General features: G+C 48.1%; 1 protein-coding gene across 1 annotated transcript in view; it reads left to right on the top strand.

Annotated features, from left to right (window-relative positions):
* ETFA (electron transfer flavoprotein subunit alpha) overlaps positions 1-13,962 on the top strand; it is a 1,125,730-nt gene that overhangs the window by 261,629 nt on the left and 850,139 nt on the right. Inside the window, exon 2 of the mRNA XM_069624450.1 lies at positions 2,322-2,471. Coding sequence (XP_069480551.1) covers positions 2,322-2,471 — 150 coding nt within the window. The remainder of the gene's footprint in view (positions 1-2,321; positions 2,472-13,962) is intronic.

Below are 13,962 nucleotides of genomic sequence, written 5' to 3'. Positions count from 1 at the left end.
AATGATGTGAGTGAATGCTGGATGAAAGTAAGACATTTCAGTAGAAGGGGGAATCGGGGAAAGTGTGGGTGGTATACGCGGAAAAGGGGGGAGAGATGAAGAGAAGGACATGTGTGCAGCAAGGAAAAGGTTAAAAAAGAAAACCAAAGAATTGGAGAGAGAACTAGCAGAAGGACAATCAGAAGGAAAAATAAAGATAGAGAGATGGGAAAAGTGATGAAATATATGCAATAAAGAAGCTGGGAAGTGGTAGATGAATGAGGAATCTGATATAGCCGATAGGGAAACAGACTAATAGAGGTTGGAGGGAGAATATACGAAGAGAATGAGATGAAGGTGAGTGAAAAACAAGGTGTTTTGGAAGTGTGATACTGGGAGGAACGCTGGGAGTCTGTATACCGTCCTTTCATTGAAATACATGACCCTGTGCAAGGCATACATTCGTTTTCAAAAATGTATTAGCAGATTCTGCTAATTAAAATGTTCTTGATTACCAAACAAACCCATTTGATTAGCAATATTGTACTAATATTAATGTCACCAGAAGTTATTTGTTCCAAGACAGAAAATGAGCAACAATACAGCAGTTTTGTATACCACTGAAGTAAGGCATTAGAGAGATGATTCGTGCCTTGCAAATTCTTTACAATTCCACAAGACCTTCAGGTTGAGTAACTTAGTTTACCTACTCAACCTTAAATGCACTTTCTGTAAAAGGGTGCAAGTCACCACAAACATACTTTGTTTTCCACACTGCTGCCACTCAGAAGCCAGCCATGCACAGGGAAACCTTTATTTGACATGTACGGCCAAACAAAGTAAATGTTAAATAAATGTTTCAAACATCCCCTCTCAATAGTACTCACCCTTCATAAAATCTACTAGACTATGTGAGTGGCCGAAAGGACCTGGCAAGCCCTGGATGAGTGTCTGTAAAATGTAAAAGGTTAGCTGCATGAATGGACACACAGATATGATAAAAGGGGTTAGGACGAAATTACCTAAGTAGAAATGTCCTACAACCAAAAGTCTGACCCCCATTTATTTGCACATGTATATTTGGGAGGGGGGTAAAGTTAAAAAAAAATGTATAGGTGTAAGGTGGGGATTGGAGCGTGGGGGGGGGGTCTCCCCCCACATATATGTATGCGAAGAAATTAAAAAAAAGATTTTTGGTGGTCGGACTCAGTAATTTCACGCAGATCCGATAAAATGGCTCTGAAAATAGTTTGGCCAGTTCTCTCCCACAGGTGCTAATATATAATGCAATCATAATCATAGTGCATGCCAAGCTTTAGAGGCTAACTACAGTGTATGGTAGTGCATTAGATTTGTACATGCTGACTGGATGGAACTATTGATCACTACTTTGCATTAACATCTAGTTAGCTTTGTGTATTTATTATGTAAGAGGAAAGAAAGTAAGAGACTATGCAGAGTGGATGGTGTAGTAGGCAGAGAAGTGGAAAAACTAGATGGAATATTGTAGTTTGCGGCCATCTCACTTTCATGGTAGCTGGTATATAGCAACAGGTTGATGAGATAGAATGTCAAAGAGTATGGGATCAGCTCATTAGTTGAGCAGGCGTTGCACTGATGTCTGCAACCAGCAGGTTACCGAACTAATCTTGCCATCAAAAGAATTTGGTCATTTGCATTTTCAAATGTGTTCACTCGTCACATTCTCGAGCAAAATGAAATATAGTTGACACTGAGATTTAGATACACAAACCTAAACTTTATTGTAAAGCTTGGAAACTATGTAGTCTTTTACAGTAGCAAAAAAGTTTTAGATGTATGGATGAGGTTAATAATGTGCTGCAGTGTTTTTGTAGGTAGAGGTGGATCTGGCTGGGGTAAAGCTTTTAATTGGGTGGATAATCTGTCTGCACAATACCTTTTTGCCAACCCCATGTCTTTGGACCCGTGGCTGTGGAAGCTGCACCTGCTGTCATGTCTGAACCTAGTGCCAATTGATGTTTGTTATGGCGCTGGTGATTGATTGCGTGCAGGGGCAAGTTTGGGGAATGGGAGGCGGTGGCTATGCACACGTTGGGAGCTAATTTTAGCTGTTTGCCATGGGCACCATATTGCTTCGAAACTGCCCCGTAATATCAAATACCATGGCCTACGCTATACAAGCTTTTTATTTTCAATAGTCCAATCTGGCAAATTAAATGTTTAAGCAGTGCAAGTATAATGAAAAATTGCTTTTCCACAGAATTAGTTTGCTGATGGCAACTCTGTCCTGCTCTGTTTTTGATAGCTTGCCCTCTTGCATTGGCCAAGGGTTACAACCAGTCTTGTGTTCTCCTTTTCAGGCCTCATTGCTCCAGCGGTTTCAAAGTACTCTGATAATAGCAGAACACAACAATGAGAAACTTACACCGATAACCTTGAATGCCATCACAGCAGCCAAGCACCTCGGCGGAGATGTCTCCTGTTTAGTAGCTGGCACCAACTGCAGCAAGGTGAGAAGTGTACTTACTCCAGGAGTTCCTAAAAATGACCATTCTTATAACATTACTTGTTAGAAGACAATTAACGGCGTTGAAAAGTCCATTGACGTGTAAACCTAGTTCCATGCTGATTGGTGTCCGGTCTGAGTTTCTAAATGAGTCTCTAAATGGTTGATATGAAAGAATGAGGTTGCTATATGCCAGTGCATTCATGCCTGCAGAAGAGTTTTGTGAGATGTTTTAAAACAAGTCCAAAGTGTGGCAAGAACTGCAAACAGAAAGCTCCCAGTTATCCCTTCTGTCAATCGAGTGACCCAACAAGCTTTGAAAGGTTTGGTTTTCTATGAGAACTAGGCTGCAAATATAACTACGACCCAAGATGCAAACTAGCATTTGGCCCTTTTATATGAACCATTAGCACCCTGGGAGCAGGTGCTGGCTATTTGGGAGGCTCGGAACGCGGGCTGTATTTAAGCAATATGCCCCGAGCAGCGGGGCATTACCGAGTCAGGTAATGCCCAGGTCCCATAGTTATAGGCCCGAACAAAGGCCCTGGGGCATTACCTGACTCGGTAATGCCCCCGCAGCGAGGGCATTTTGCTATTAGTACCCCGGCCCGCAAGATCTGCGAGACCGGGGTACTAAAAGCATTTGTTTCTGCTGCAGCGTTTCGGAACTGAAAAAAAAAAATTACTGAGAAAATGGCCGCCGGGGAAGGGAAAACAGAGTTTGTTTTCCCTTTCCATGGCGGCCATCGGGAGCGGAAGCACTGGGAACACTTCCGCTCCCGAAACAAAAAAAAGAGAAGAAGGTAAGTGGCGTTGGGAGGGCAGAAGAGAAGGAGGGGGGGAAAACGTACCTGGGTCCCACACGGCTGGAGGCTGCCATCGTTCCACACCAGGCACAAAGCAGGCTGAAGGGGGGAGGGGCTGGGCGGACAGGGGGGAAGGGGTGGGAGGGCAGACAGGGGAGAGCAAAAAAAAAACATACCTGAATCCCCGGCGGGGGACGAAGGCAGCCTCCAGCCGTGTGGAGGCTCGGAGCAGGGATGGCCCGCTTCGAGCCTCCTCATTGGCTGAGGGGCTGCCAGGCCCCTGCCGGGGACAAAGGCGTGGAATCTGAGGCATTCCCGGGCAGGTAAAGCCCCGGCGAGGGCCAATCAGCATGGTTCTTTCATTCTGATTCTCCCTAGCCGGGTACTAATATATGATGCTAGCAGTTGTAAGTGCGCTTCACACGTTAATTCCAACTAAACACATTAATTGGACAAAGGTATATTTTATATTTTATACTTTTTACATTGTCTACACACCATTGAACCTACCCAAATGCCAAATATCAGGTCTGGCCAGCATCTCCTTCCTTTCCCCGCCCCTCCTTCCTTTCCCCGCCCCTCCTTCCTTTCCCCGCCCCGCCTTCCTTTCCCCGCCCCGCCTTCCTTTCCCCGCCCCGCCTTCCTTTCCCCGCCTTCCTTTCCCCGCCCCTCCTTCCTTTCCCCGCCCCTCCTTCCTTTCCCCGCCCCTCCTTCCTTTCCCCGCCCCTCCTTCCTTTCCCCGGACCTCCTTCCTTTCCCCGGACCTCCTTCCTTTCCTCGGACCTCCTTCCTTTCCCCAGTGTCTTTACTTTTTTATTTGAAAAAGAACGTACCAACGTAACTTTTCTGCACAGCCTGGCACTGCACCGTGGTTCCTAAAGTCTGTTCTTAATGTTGATGATGTCACAGTCATCAACATTGAAAACAGACTGTGAAGCACAGATGCTGCGCTGGGCTGCACAGAAAAGGTACATTTTTTGTATTTGTTTTTTGAAAGACACCATTAGAACTTGTGTAGGAAACTACACGGGTGCTAATGGCGATATGCTCCTCAGTGGCAAGCCGACCCTGTCGTTAAAGGCATCGCCGCCCAAGTTAAGGGCCCGAGCAGAGCCTCGGAGCATATCGTCTCATTATGCTTTAAGTATGTTCAATATGTATCCTAATGCCCCATTTACGCACGTTCTTAAACAAAAAGTGCATGTCGAATGTATTAGTATATGGCACCAGTTAACATGGGGAGTCCAGGGTAGCTTTTGCTTTCAATATGGAATTATTCAGATTAGAATAGTGCAGGGAGACTTTGATTCTGTTAAATACCTAGAGGCAATGGTTTTGCTTTACTCCCTTTACCTGAACTCTTCAGCAGTAATAAAAAACAATGCATGTACAGTTTTTAAAGCACTACTCCTTGCAGCAGCCTGAATGCTTTTGAGTGGATCACACATTATCTTTTAACCAATCAGCATCACTGTTCATGAGTAACCCTCTGAGGCAGCTCACTGTGTCACAGCCTGCCCAAAGCCCATCCGCTTTCTGTTCTGCTCTTCGGAAAGACAAAGTACCCTGTCCCTGCTGTTCTTTTGTATGTGGTGCGTTAAAGAGGTGCACTTTAAAAAAAAATATATAGGGTATACAATGGTGGGCAAGAGACTGAGTGAGTCAGGTGAATCCTTGCATTGTCATTCATTTCCCTGTAGTGAGCACAGAGCGGTTTGCGACCTCTGCGGACCCCTGCAAGGTGAGCTTGTTCCCGCAGGGAAGAATCTGAGCGGACCCAGCCTGATTGCACACTGCACTTTCAGAGACAGTCGGCCAGTGCTTTAAGTGAGAGGATTGAATGGGGGAGGGACGTTGAATTAAGGGTGCGTTTTTTTAGAGCAAGGGGGGGTGAAATTGCTTGGTAGTGTTAGCTAAACAGGGTAGATGGGGCCCACGAACATCATTCCTTTTGGTGTGCCCCTCTCCTTTTGTTTCTTGATCTCAGGCTCTGACACCCGCCGACAGGCTGCCTCCTGGGGTCAGAGCCTGTGATTAAGAAACATAAGGTGAGGGGCATACACTAAAAGCAATGACAACAGTGTGCCTCGTCTGAGCTCCCTCAGGCAGCCCTTTAATTCCACATAGCCGCTTGCAGTAAGGGCTGTCTGCGCGGTTAGTGCCTCTGATTAACAAATAAAAGCAGATTGTTGTGCACTGTTGTCATTATTTTGGTGTTCCCGTCTCTCTTATTTCTTATGAGAAGCACCAACCCTTGTAGGGAACTTTTAACCATGTGGCTCTGTGAAGTGAAAGGGCTGCCTGAGGTCCTTGGCGCGCTCTAGGGCTAGTCGAAGGGGGTGCCTGGCAGAGCCCCTGCTTGCAAGCATTTTTTGGAGAATGCAAGGGCTCTGGCCAGGCTAGCCCCAGCCCACTTAAAGCTCTGGTGGTGACATTAGGTTGCAGAAGGCTCCCTGACATTCAGATTGTGTGTGCACCCGGCCTGCAGAAGTAGGATCTGTGGATGTTGCGCTCTGTAGCAGGCTACACACCAATTTGTGCAGTATTGACTCCGGTCTTGCCACAGAACTGAACTAGTCTCTTGCAGACTACAAGCAGGAGATAAATGGCTCACAGTACTTATGATCCTTGGAGCAGATGAGTTGTGATGCATCTTACACCTGCACTGGCAGACCTTATTTTAGAGCCTCAGGCAATGTGAGTATGCAACCACCATGATTGAATGGGACACTTAAATAAATATCATCACTGGATCCTAAAAAGAGACTGGTGGTGTTGATCGACCTGCAGGATGCCTACTATCACATCCCCGTTTTCAGGTCCCCACCAGAGGTTCATGTGGTTTGTGGTGGGCTCCATCCACTTCCAGTTCAGTGTCCTCCTGTTCAGGCTAAAGTCAGATCTGCTCCAAACTGCTGGCTCCCTTTGTGGCATCCCTGCATCAGGAAGGAGTACAAGTCTACCCGTTCTTGGATGATTATGGTCAGTGACAGGAAGACGGCACTGTCACACCTGCACAGTCTGCATGGTGCTCATCAAGTGGGAATTCCTGATCAAGGGCCCAAATGGTCCCAACTTAATCCCTGCAATTCATCAGGGCTTAGTTCTGAACCAAGGAAGGTAAGGGTATGTCCAGCGCTGGATTCTAAACAAGGACAAGGTGACCGTAAGGGATCTATTTACCCTGCATGGACACACATGCCCTTGTGTGTATTTGTGGTCCCATGGATGAGACTGCATCTAAGACCATTACTACAGTATCTTCTGTACTTATGGGGCCCAGAGTATGAGGACTTCAATCTCATGATCCTCATAACTGACTCACTTGGGAAATCCCCTCTGTGGTGCAACTCCCTCTCGCACCTCTCCTCTGTTTCCAGACCATGCTTACCACAGATGCCAGAAGCCTGGGCTGGCGAGCAACTCTCATTGAACAGAATCCACAGGATAAATGGTCCAGGGCGGAGAGGAATAGTTCCTCTAACTGGAAGGTGCTAGCCGGTCTTCCAACAACTACTGCTCAATCAATCTGTGGTAGTGTGGATGGACAGCACCACTGATTTTAGGGTGTTACGAGAACCAGAGCTCTGGGAAAATTTGCTGCAGTCATTGGTCGCTGGGTGATAGGCACATCTGCACTCTCTGCAGGCCATCCATATAAGGGGATGGACAATGTGGAGGTGGATAAACTCATCGGGTTTCCCAGTCTCTAGAGTGGGCCCTTCGCCAAATAGCGTTCAGAGACATCTGCATGAGATGTGTGGTTCCCTGGATAGACTAGTTTGCCTCCCCCAGCAACACCCAAGTTCCTAGGTTCTCTTCCCGGTTCCCATCTAAATGGGCATGAAGGGTGGATGCGCTATTGGTGCAATGGTCCAAGACCCCACTATATGCCTTCCTCCTCGCCTGTTCCTTTGACACCATGGGTGGTCAGGAAAATAAGGGAGAACCCGGTCACAGCCATACTAGTGGTCCCTTTCTGGATCAGGGAGAGTGGTTCCCAGTGTTTTTAACATGCTTCAGTTGGAAGCCCTTTCGGTATTACCCAGGTTCCCCGCCAACCTGCAGGGGTTGACCTCCCAGCTCTCTCACCATCCAATACTATGGGCGGTATGGAAGTTGAGAGGAGAGGATTATAGAAACTAGGGCTTTCCGTTCAGCTGGAAGAAGTGGTCCAGAGGGCTCAGAGGTCCTCCATGCTTTGGTCATATGACCGCCATTGGGCGAACATTGTGGCTTGGTGCACCAAGAATAATCTCCCGGCATTGGAATGTAAGATCTCTATCATTCTGTCATTTTCAATTGAAGGGTCATTAAAGGGACTGATGGTGTCCTCCTTGCGGGCCATTGGGCAGCCATTAGGGCGTTTCAGGAGAATTAGTCCCATCCTGAATGAAGTGAAGGGCTAGTGACAAGGCTCCTTCAGAGCACAGAGGTGTCTAGGTTCTTGCCCTCTGCTGTGACCCGGCCGTTGTCCCTAAAGTTACGACCAAGTTCCACCGGGCTCAAGAAATAGTACTGCCTGCCTTCTTTCCATATTCTCACTCGCCTGGGGAAGAGGCAGGGCACTTTCTGGATGCTTTCTGGATGTTCAAAGACCTGCCCTAGAATATTTATATTGCATCAAATCTATAAAAAAACTGATAACTTGTTAGTTACCTTTGGTACTGGGGGATGCTGGCATAAAGCTTTCACAATCATTAGTAGATGGAGTCCGGGGTATCTATACTGGGCCAAGATGTTGCACAGTGAACCGCTGGCTAGAGTCAAAATGGGGTCAGTGGTATCGGAAAGATGGAAGCTGCGTAGGGGAACCAGGCAAGGTTGTCCATGGTCCCCTATGCTCTATATATTAGCTTTGGAACCCGTAGTGATCTATTTAAGGCAGCAATATGACATGATAGGCATCCCTGTGGGTGGAACACGACACCTGATATCATTATATGCAGATGATATATTACTGTATTTGAGATATCCAGAAGAAAACCTCCAATATGTTTTGGAAGTGATGGGCAGATATGCAGAGATGTCTGGAATTGCGGTGAACCCTCATAAATCCAGCATGTTCCCATTGGGTGGATATAAAGGAATTCCCCTAGAACGATTACCGAGGTTACAAGTGCCATGGGCTATCGGCACATTTCGCTACCTGGGAACAGATGTATACCACACGGTGGAGGAAGAGCATAGGCGAAACACAGAAGTAGCCATTACCAAGATAGAAAATTGTATGCGGTTCTGGGTAAAACTGCCCTTAGCAATGGTGGGTCGGGGTGCAATGTTAAAGATGGTGGTCTTGCCTCGGCTCCTACACTACTTCGGGAACATCCCGTTTCTGATACCCAAGAAATTCTTTAGTAAACTGGCTGGTATATGCAACGACTTTCTATGGCACGGAACACAGAACAGAGTGGCCCTCTGGAAGCTGCAGAACACCTACGAGAAATGGGGTATAAAATTGCCTAGTTATGAAGTTTACTATGTTGCCAGTCAGCTACAGTATGTGGCCAAATGGCTCTCAGAGGATGTGACCTCGGAGACCAAACTGCTCAGACAGGACTGTGTCCCATTCTACCTGAAAGAGATAATATGGTTACCCCAGGCTGTACTAGAGGGGCGCCCCAAGATGTCACTGGGATGGAGGATGTGGCGTAGGGCATGTCAACTGATGGAGAACCCATCCCTGTGCTCTCCCCAGATACCGCTAGTGGCACTGGCGGGCGGGGAAGAGCAACTGAGGATGATAATCAGGAATCATTGGGAACCGGCTGGCGTAGTGACAATGGGAGACATCTGGCGGGAGGGCACTATAATAGATTTTGGGGAGTTAAGGGCAGAAACTGGGCTGCACACTGGCAAGTATATCACGTACTATAGATTGGTGCAAAGGATCAAGAGAACATGGTCAGAATTGGTTCTTGAGGAAGAGCCAGACACTACTATAGACGTGATGTATGACATAGCAGAGGGAGGGCACGAGATATCTAGGATATACGAGATAATGACGTCTAAAGTGGGGAAGGAAGTGGTACAACTAAGACTAGACTGGGAGGGTGAAGTGGGTACCCCAATGAATGACGGAATGTGGGAACGAGTCCAAGGGTATCATAAAAAGATTACAGCAGATGCAGTTGTATATTACGCATAGGGCGTACCTGACACCCCAGAGGATAGCCAAGTTTAAAAATGCAGGACAGCAGGCATGCCCTAGATGTGATGAAGAGAATGCTGGCATGGTGCATATGTTCTGGTCCTGCCGGGTCATTGGGCGCTTCTGGAGTGAGATTGCACATACATTAGTGGGAAAAGGCATTAAGATTGTGGTGGATAATGTATGGGCCTGTCTGCTGGGGGGGTTCCCTGGGCCGATGAAATGCAAGCATGTGAGCAAACTGAAAGATCTGGCATATGCACTTGCGAAGAGAAGAATTGCTATGGGGTGGAAGACATGCCACAAACCTCGACTAGAGATATGGTGGATGGATTTGCAGAAATGGGCAGAGGCGGAAACTATGGTATGGCAAGAAGCCAGTAAAACTGGGGGGGAGGAGGAAACTGACTCTCATGGCCTGGAAACTGCTGATAGCAGAGCTATTTGGGTCGGTATCGGACTCAAGAGACTTCATGGACAGCAACTCCCCATCACAAGATGCAGAATAGGATATTAATTAAAGTGGGCTCGTAGTGGGGGGAGGGATAAGGGAAGCTATTAGCGCGACTGCATAACGTATAATGGATATGTTATTGTATGCACTGCAAGTTTGGTTTGTATTGCTTGTTTAAAAATCTAATTAAAAAAAAAGAAAAAATCATTAGTAGATGGATAAGGACTCTCATCCTGAAGGCCTATAAGAACTGAAAATGCGCAAGGGGCCCAATCCAAGGGAGGCCACCGGACGAGTGGCCGACTCTTGGGCTTGCGCATAGGGGGTATACCTGCAAGGTATCTGTAGGGCAGCCAGATGGGCTAGTCAACACACATGTATTCACCACTACCAGTTGAACGTGACGAGCCTGGGACTGGAAAGGTTTGTTTGCATTATAAATGGTTGAGGGGTGCCCAAGCCTACTATTGGGCTCTAGAGTGGTTCTTGTGGTCATTGGCCCCCTTTCCCTAAGCCTTGGCTTTGGAATATCTCAAAGGTAAGTACTAGGACAAGGAAGAGGGACGTGGAGGTAATAACTGGATTACTTAACAGTAATATTCATTACGCCTAGTCCTGCATTTCCTCATCCCAGTACAGACGCCCCTCCTCTCCCGCCCTGAAAGGGCATCATGGCGAGGCTTGATATTACCTGAGGCTTCCTGGGGAAGGAGGAGTTTATACCACCCGAAGCCTGGTGGTGCAAATGGGAAGAAGCAAAGCATCTCAAAGGTGAGTACTGGGACAAGGGGTAACGAAATTGACAGGTAAATAATCCAGACATTTTGTGCTTGGAAGTAGCCTGTGGTTTAAATATATATATATATATATATATATATATGTGTGTGTGTGTCCAACATGAATGGTTTCAAATGCGTCTCTAGTAGTGTGGATTAGAATTTAAAATGCAAGGGTGGTTTTAAGATGCACGATTTATTGTGTGTACATTTAATGTATATTTTGTGAGGTTTTATAAAACGAATATCAAACTTAGAAGCTTGAAAATCATGCATAAAAAGGCTGTGTACAAACATCTGTTACTCTTACAAGAAAATAATACTGTTTCCTGGAGGCCTCAGACAAAAATGGATGGGCTTGCCTAAAATGATACTGGGTCTGTTTGAAGCCTAAGATTAAATCGGGTCTGTCTGAAGTTGTTTGAAGTGTTTGGCCTACTGCAAGCTGCTTTACCAAGGAACTACCCCACAGATGTAATACTTTTCTAGTTGTTGAACCATTAGCTGTGAGGGAATTCCATCGATTTGTACATACCTTTAGAAAAGCTTCAATACAAAAAGGTGCAGAAAACATTTTCCCAAAACTGCACTGGGATTGCAAGGCACTGGAGTATTTACAGCTTTCAGGGTGAAGGCAATTGACCTGGCCTATCATCAAGCTCAAAATCGCCCTACTTTTCCCCTTTTAAAAAAATAAAAGTTTTAGTTTTCCAACAAACATGTGCCCTGCTACATATGTTTCTTGGTGGATGCTACATTCCATCATTACTATTAGTCCAGTCTCTTAACGGCCTCCCCGGTCCATGCTCATGTCATTGTCTTAGCCACTGTCTTGTAGCGTTCCATATGCACCAATAATTCCTGTATGTTTATGTTGAGGTGCCATGTTCCCATTCAGGGGTCCTCAGTGTCCAACATCATCTGCGTCCTTTCGTTCCAGGCTTCGAAACCGTCCCTTCCCTCGTATGCTTCGTTTTGCAGTGCCCTATGCCATACCGCAGTCTCCGCCATTGACCAACATTTTAGCTCTGCCCACCAAGCCTCTATACTGGGCCCTTCAGTTGATTTCCAGGCCTTCGCTATCCTTCTCTTTGCTAATACACAGATTAAGTCTTTCATTTTTGAGAGGTGGGCAACTCGCTTTCCCTTCCTCTGGAACAGCCCCAAGAGGCAGAACTCTGGGGGGCATGCTTGCATCTGGATCCCTCCCTCTAACTCCTACGTCCAGTCCCCTTTACTCCATACTGCATGGGCATCCCTCCCTAGGGACGGGAGACGGAACCTTTTTCACCCAAAAAAATCTTCTTCCACTTTAAATTTAGAGGCGCGGCCCTGGGAGAATGCACTCCCCTGACTCTGCCAACCAGCACCACTCCGCAGTCCTCTTTCCCACGTTGATGGGAACGGGCCGCTTTCACCTAAGCTCCCGGGTTTGGCTTCGGCCTTGTAATTCTACGCACTCTTCCCTGGATACTGTCTTTTGTCTCCTGGTCTTAATCAGTTACTCGGTTCTCTGGCCCACGCTCCTCCCCGGCGCATGTCGACGTCATCAGGCTTCAGCAGATGTCCAGCCTGTGAAGGGCTCTTCCCAACGTCCGACCCCCACGCTCTTTGCCTCCGCTGCCTTGGCCACGAACACGGCTGGGAATGTTGTTTCGCGTATGATGCGCTTACAGCGCACGCTCTGAAGAACAAATTAGCTCAGTGGAGGGAGCACTTTGAGAGGTCGCCTACAGAGGACTTGAAGAACTTCGTCAGACACAAGTCAAGGACCAAGGTAGGGCCACTTTTCTATCGCACCCTGCAAGGGTAACTCCTTTCCCAGGAAACGCCTGAGTGGGAGGGACTGTTTAGGTTCTCACACCAGCACAGGTACCGAGGCTGATTCAGCTACTGGCCGGCAGGCCTGGGGGGGGTCGCCAGATCCTTCCAGAGACAGTACTGAGGGACTGCAAGGTTCTTTTACTGGGTGTCCACCGGAGGCGCTACGCCCCACTACCAGACATGTCTGCGGGTGCCTGTATGCAGCACGAACGGTGACACAGCCGAGGGCAATACGCCTACCAGGCCTCGTCCTGTGGTGCAGGGTAGGCCTCAAGCTCCACTGCCAAGAGATCAGAAGGAGGCCGGGCCCAGTGCAGCAAGCACCATGACACAGGCGCATCTCGTGCAGCCCGACAAAATGCCAGTTGCACCAGACAAAATGGCTGCTCGTCCAACACCACCCCCGTTCAGAGATACGGTAGGAGCACGAGTGTCCAGGTGGGACTGGTCTTCACCAGGTACATTGCCTACAGTTTATCCTTCAGCTCAACCAACTAGGCAGAGTACACACAGGCCCCAGCAGCCGCCCGCTACTCCGTCAGTACCACCTAATGCCCCTCCAGCCTATGAGGACAGGTTTTTTGAGAAGTTCCTCATGCTTATGAGGTCCCCGTCAGATGGGTGCCATCCTTTCGGATGTGACCAGGGACATGCTACCTCCAGTCTCGCCTCAAGCGCCTATAGTCATTCCTCCTATGGCTCTAGTGCCTCAGGCACCCACGCAGCCCCAGCTGCCCATGCCGGGTCCTTCGATTCCAGCTCCCCTGCCTCCTACAGTTCCGGCGGTTCCACAACAGCCTCCGGCTCTGGTCTCCACATCTCAGACTTTGGCACCCAGCACTCCTCCACCTGCTCCGGACCAGCCGGACACCCCAGTGGACACTGATGAAGGTTTGGCCGAATACTTAGGGCTTCCACAACCCAAGGTTGAACAGCCAGAGGCACGGTTCTTGGCCGAGGTCCTCACTCTACGCCCCGCGGCTAGAATGGGGATCCCGATTCAGAAGGACATGGTCACGTTGGCCAGAAATGGATGGCTTAAACCCCATTTCGGCCCAGCCTACCAATCGGCGCCTCGATGCCGAGTACAGGTAATTGGAGGGGGATCCACTCTTGCTGTCGGCACACCCTCAATCACACTCGTCGGTGATTGCTGCGGCCTCACTCTACTCAAAGCCTCAGTCTTCCTCGGCTACCTCTTCGGCACTTCTAGACAAGGAGGAGAAGATCTTGAAGGGTTATGGAAAGAAGGTCTATTCCAATGCCTCGCTGCACCTTCATCAGTCTAATGCAGACGCCATGCTCGCAGCCGTTAATCAGAGGCTTTGGCGGGAAATAGACGAGTTCCTTCCAGAACCTCTGGTGCACAGTCAGGCAAGTTTCAAGGCGGGGCTGGCAGAAGCTAAAATCGTTGCCCAGGATATCATGGATTCCACTGTTGCACACATAGACACCTCAGGTCGTGCCATCTGCATCGCCAGGGA

This window comes from Ambystoma mexicanum, chromosome 11, assembly GCF_040938575.1.
Source record: "Ambystoma mexicanum isolate Mex_15411 chromosome 11, UKY_AmexF1_1, whole genome shotgun sequence".
Taxonomy (NCBI): domain Eukaryota; kingdom Metazoa; phylum Chordata; class Amphibia; order Caudata; family Ambystomatidae; genus Ambystoma; species Ambystoma mexicanum.
This window is presented reverse-complemented; position numbering and strand designations above follow the sequence as displayed.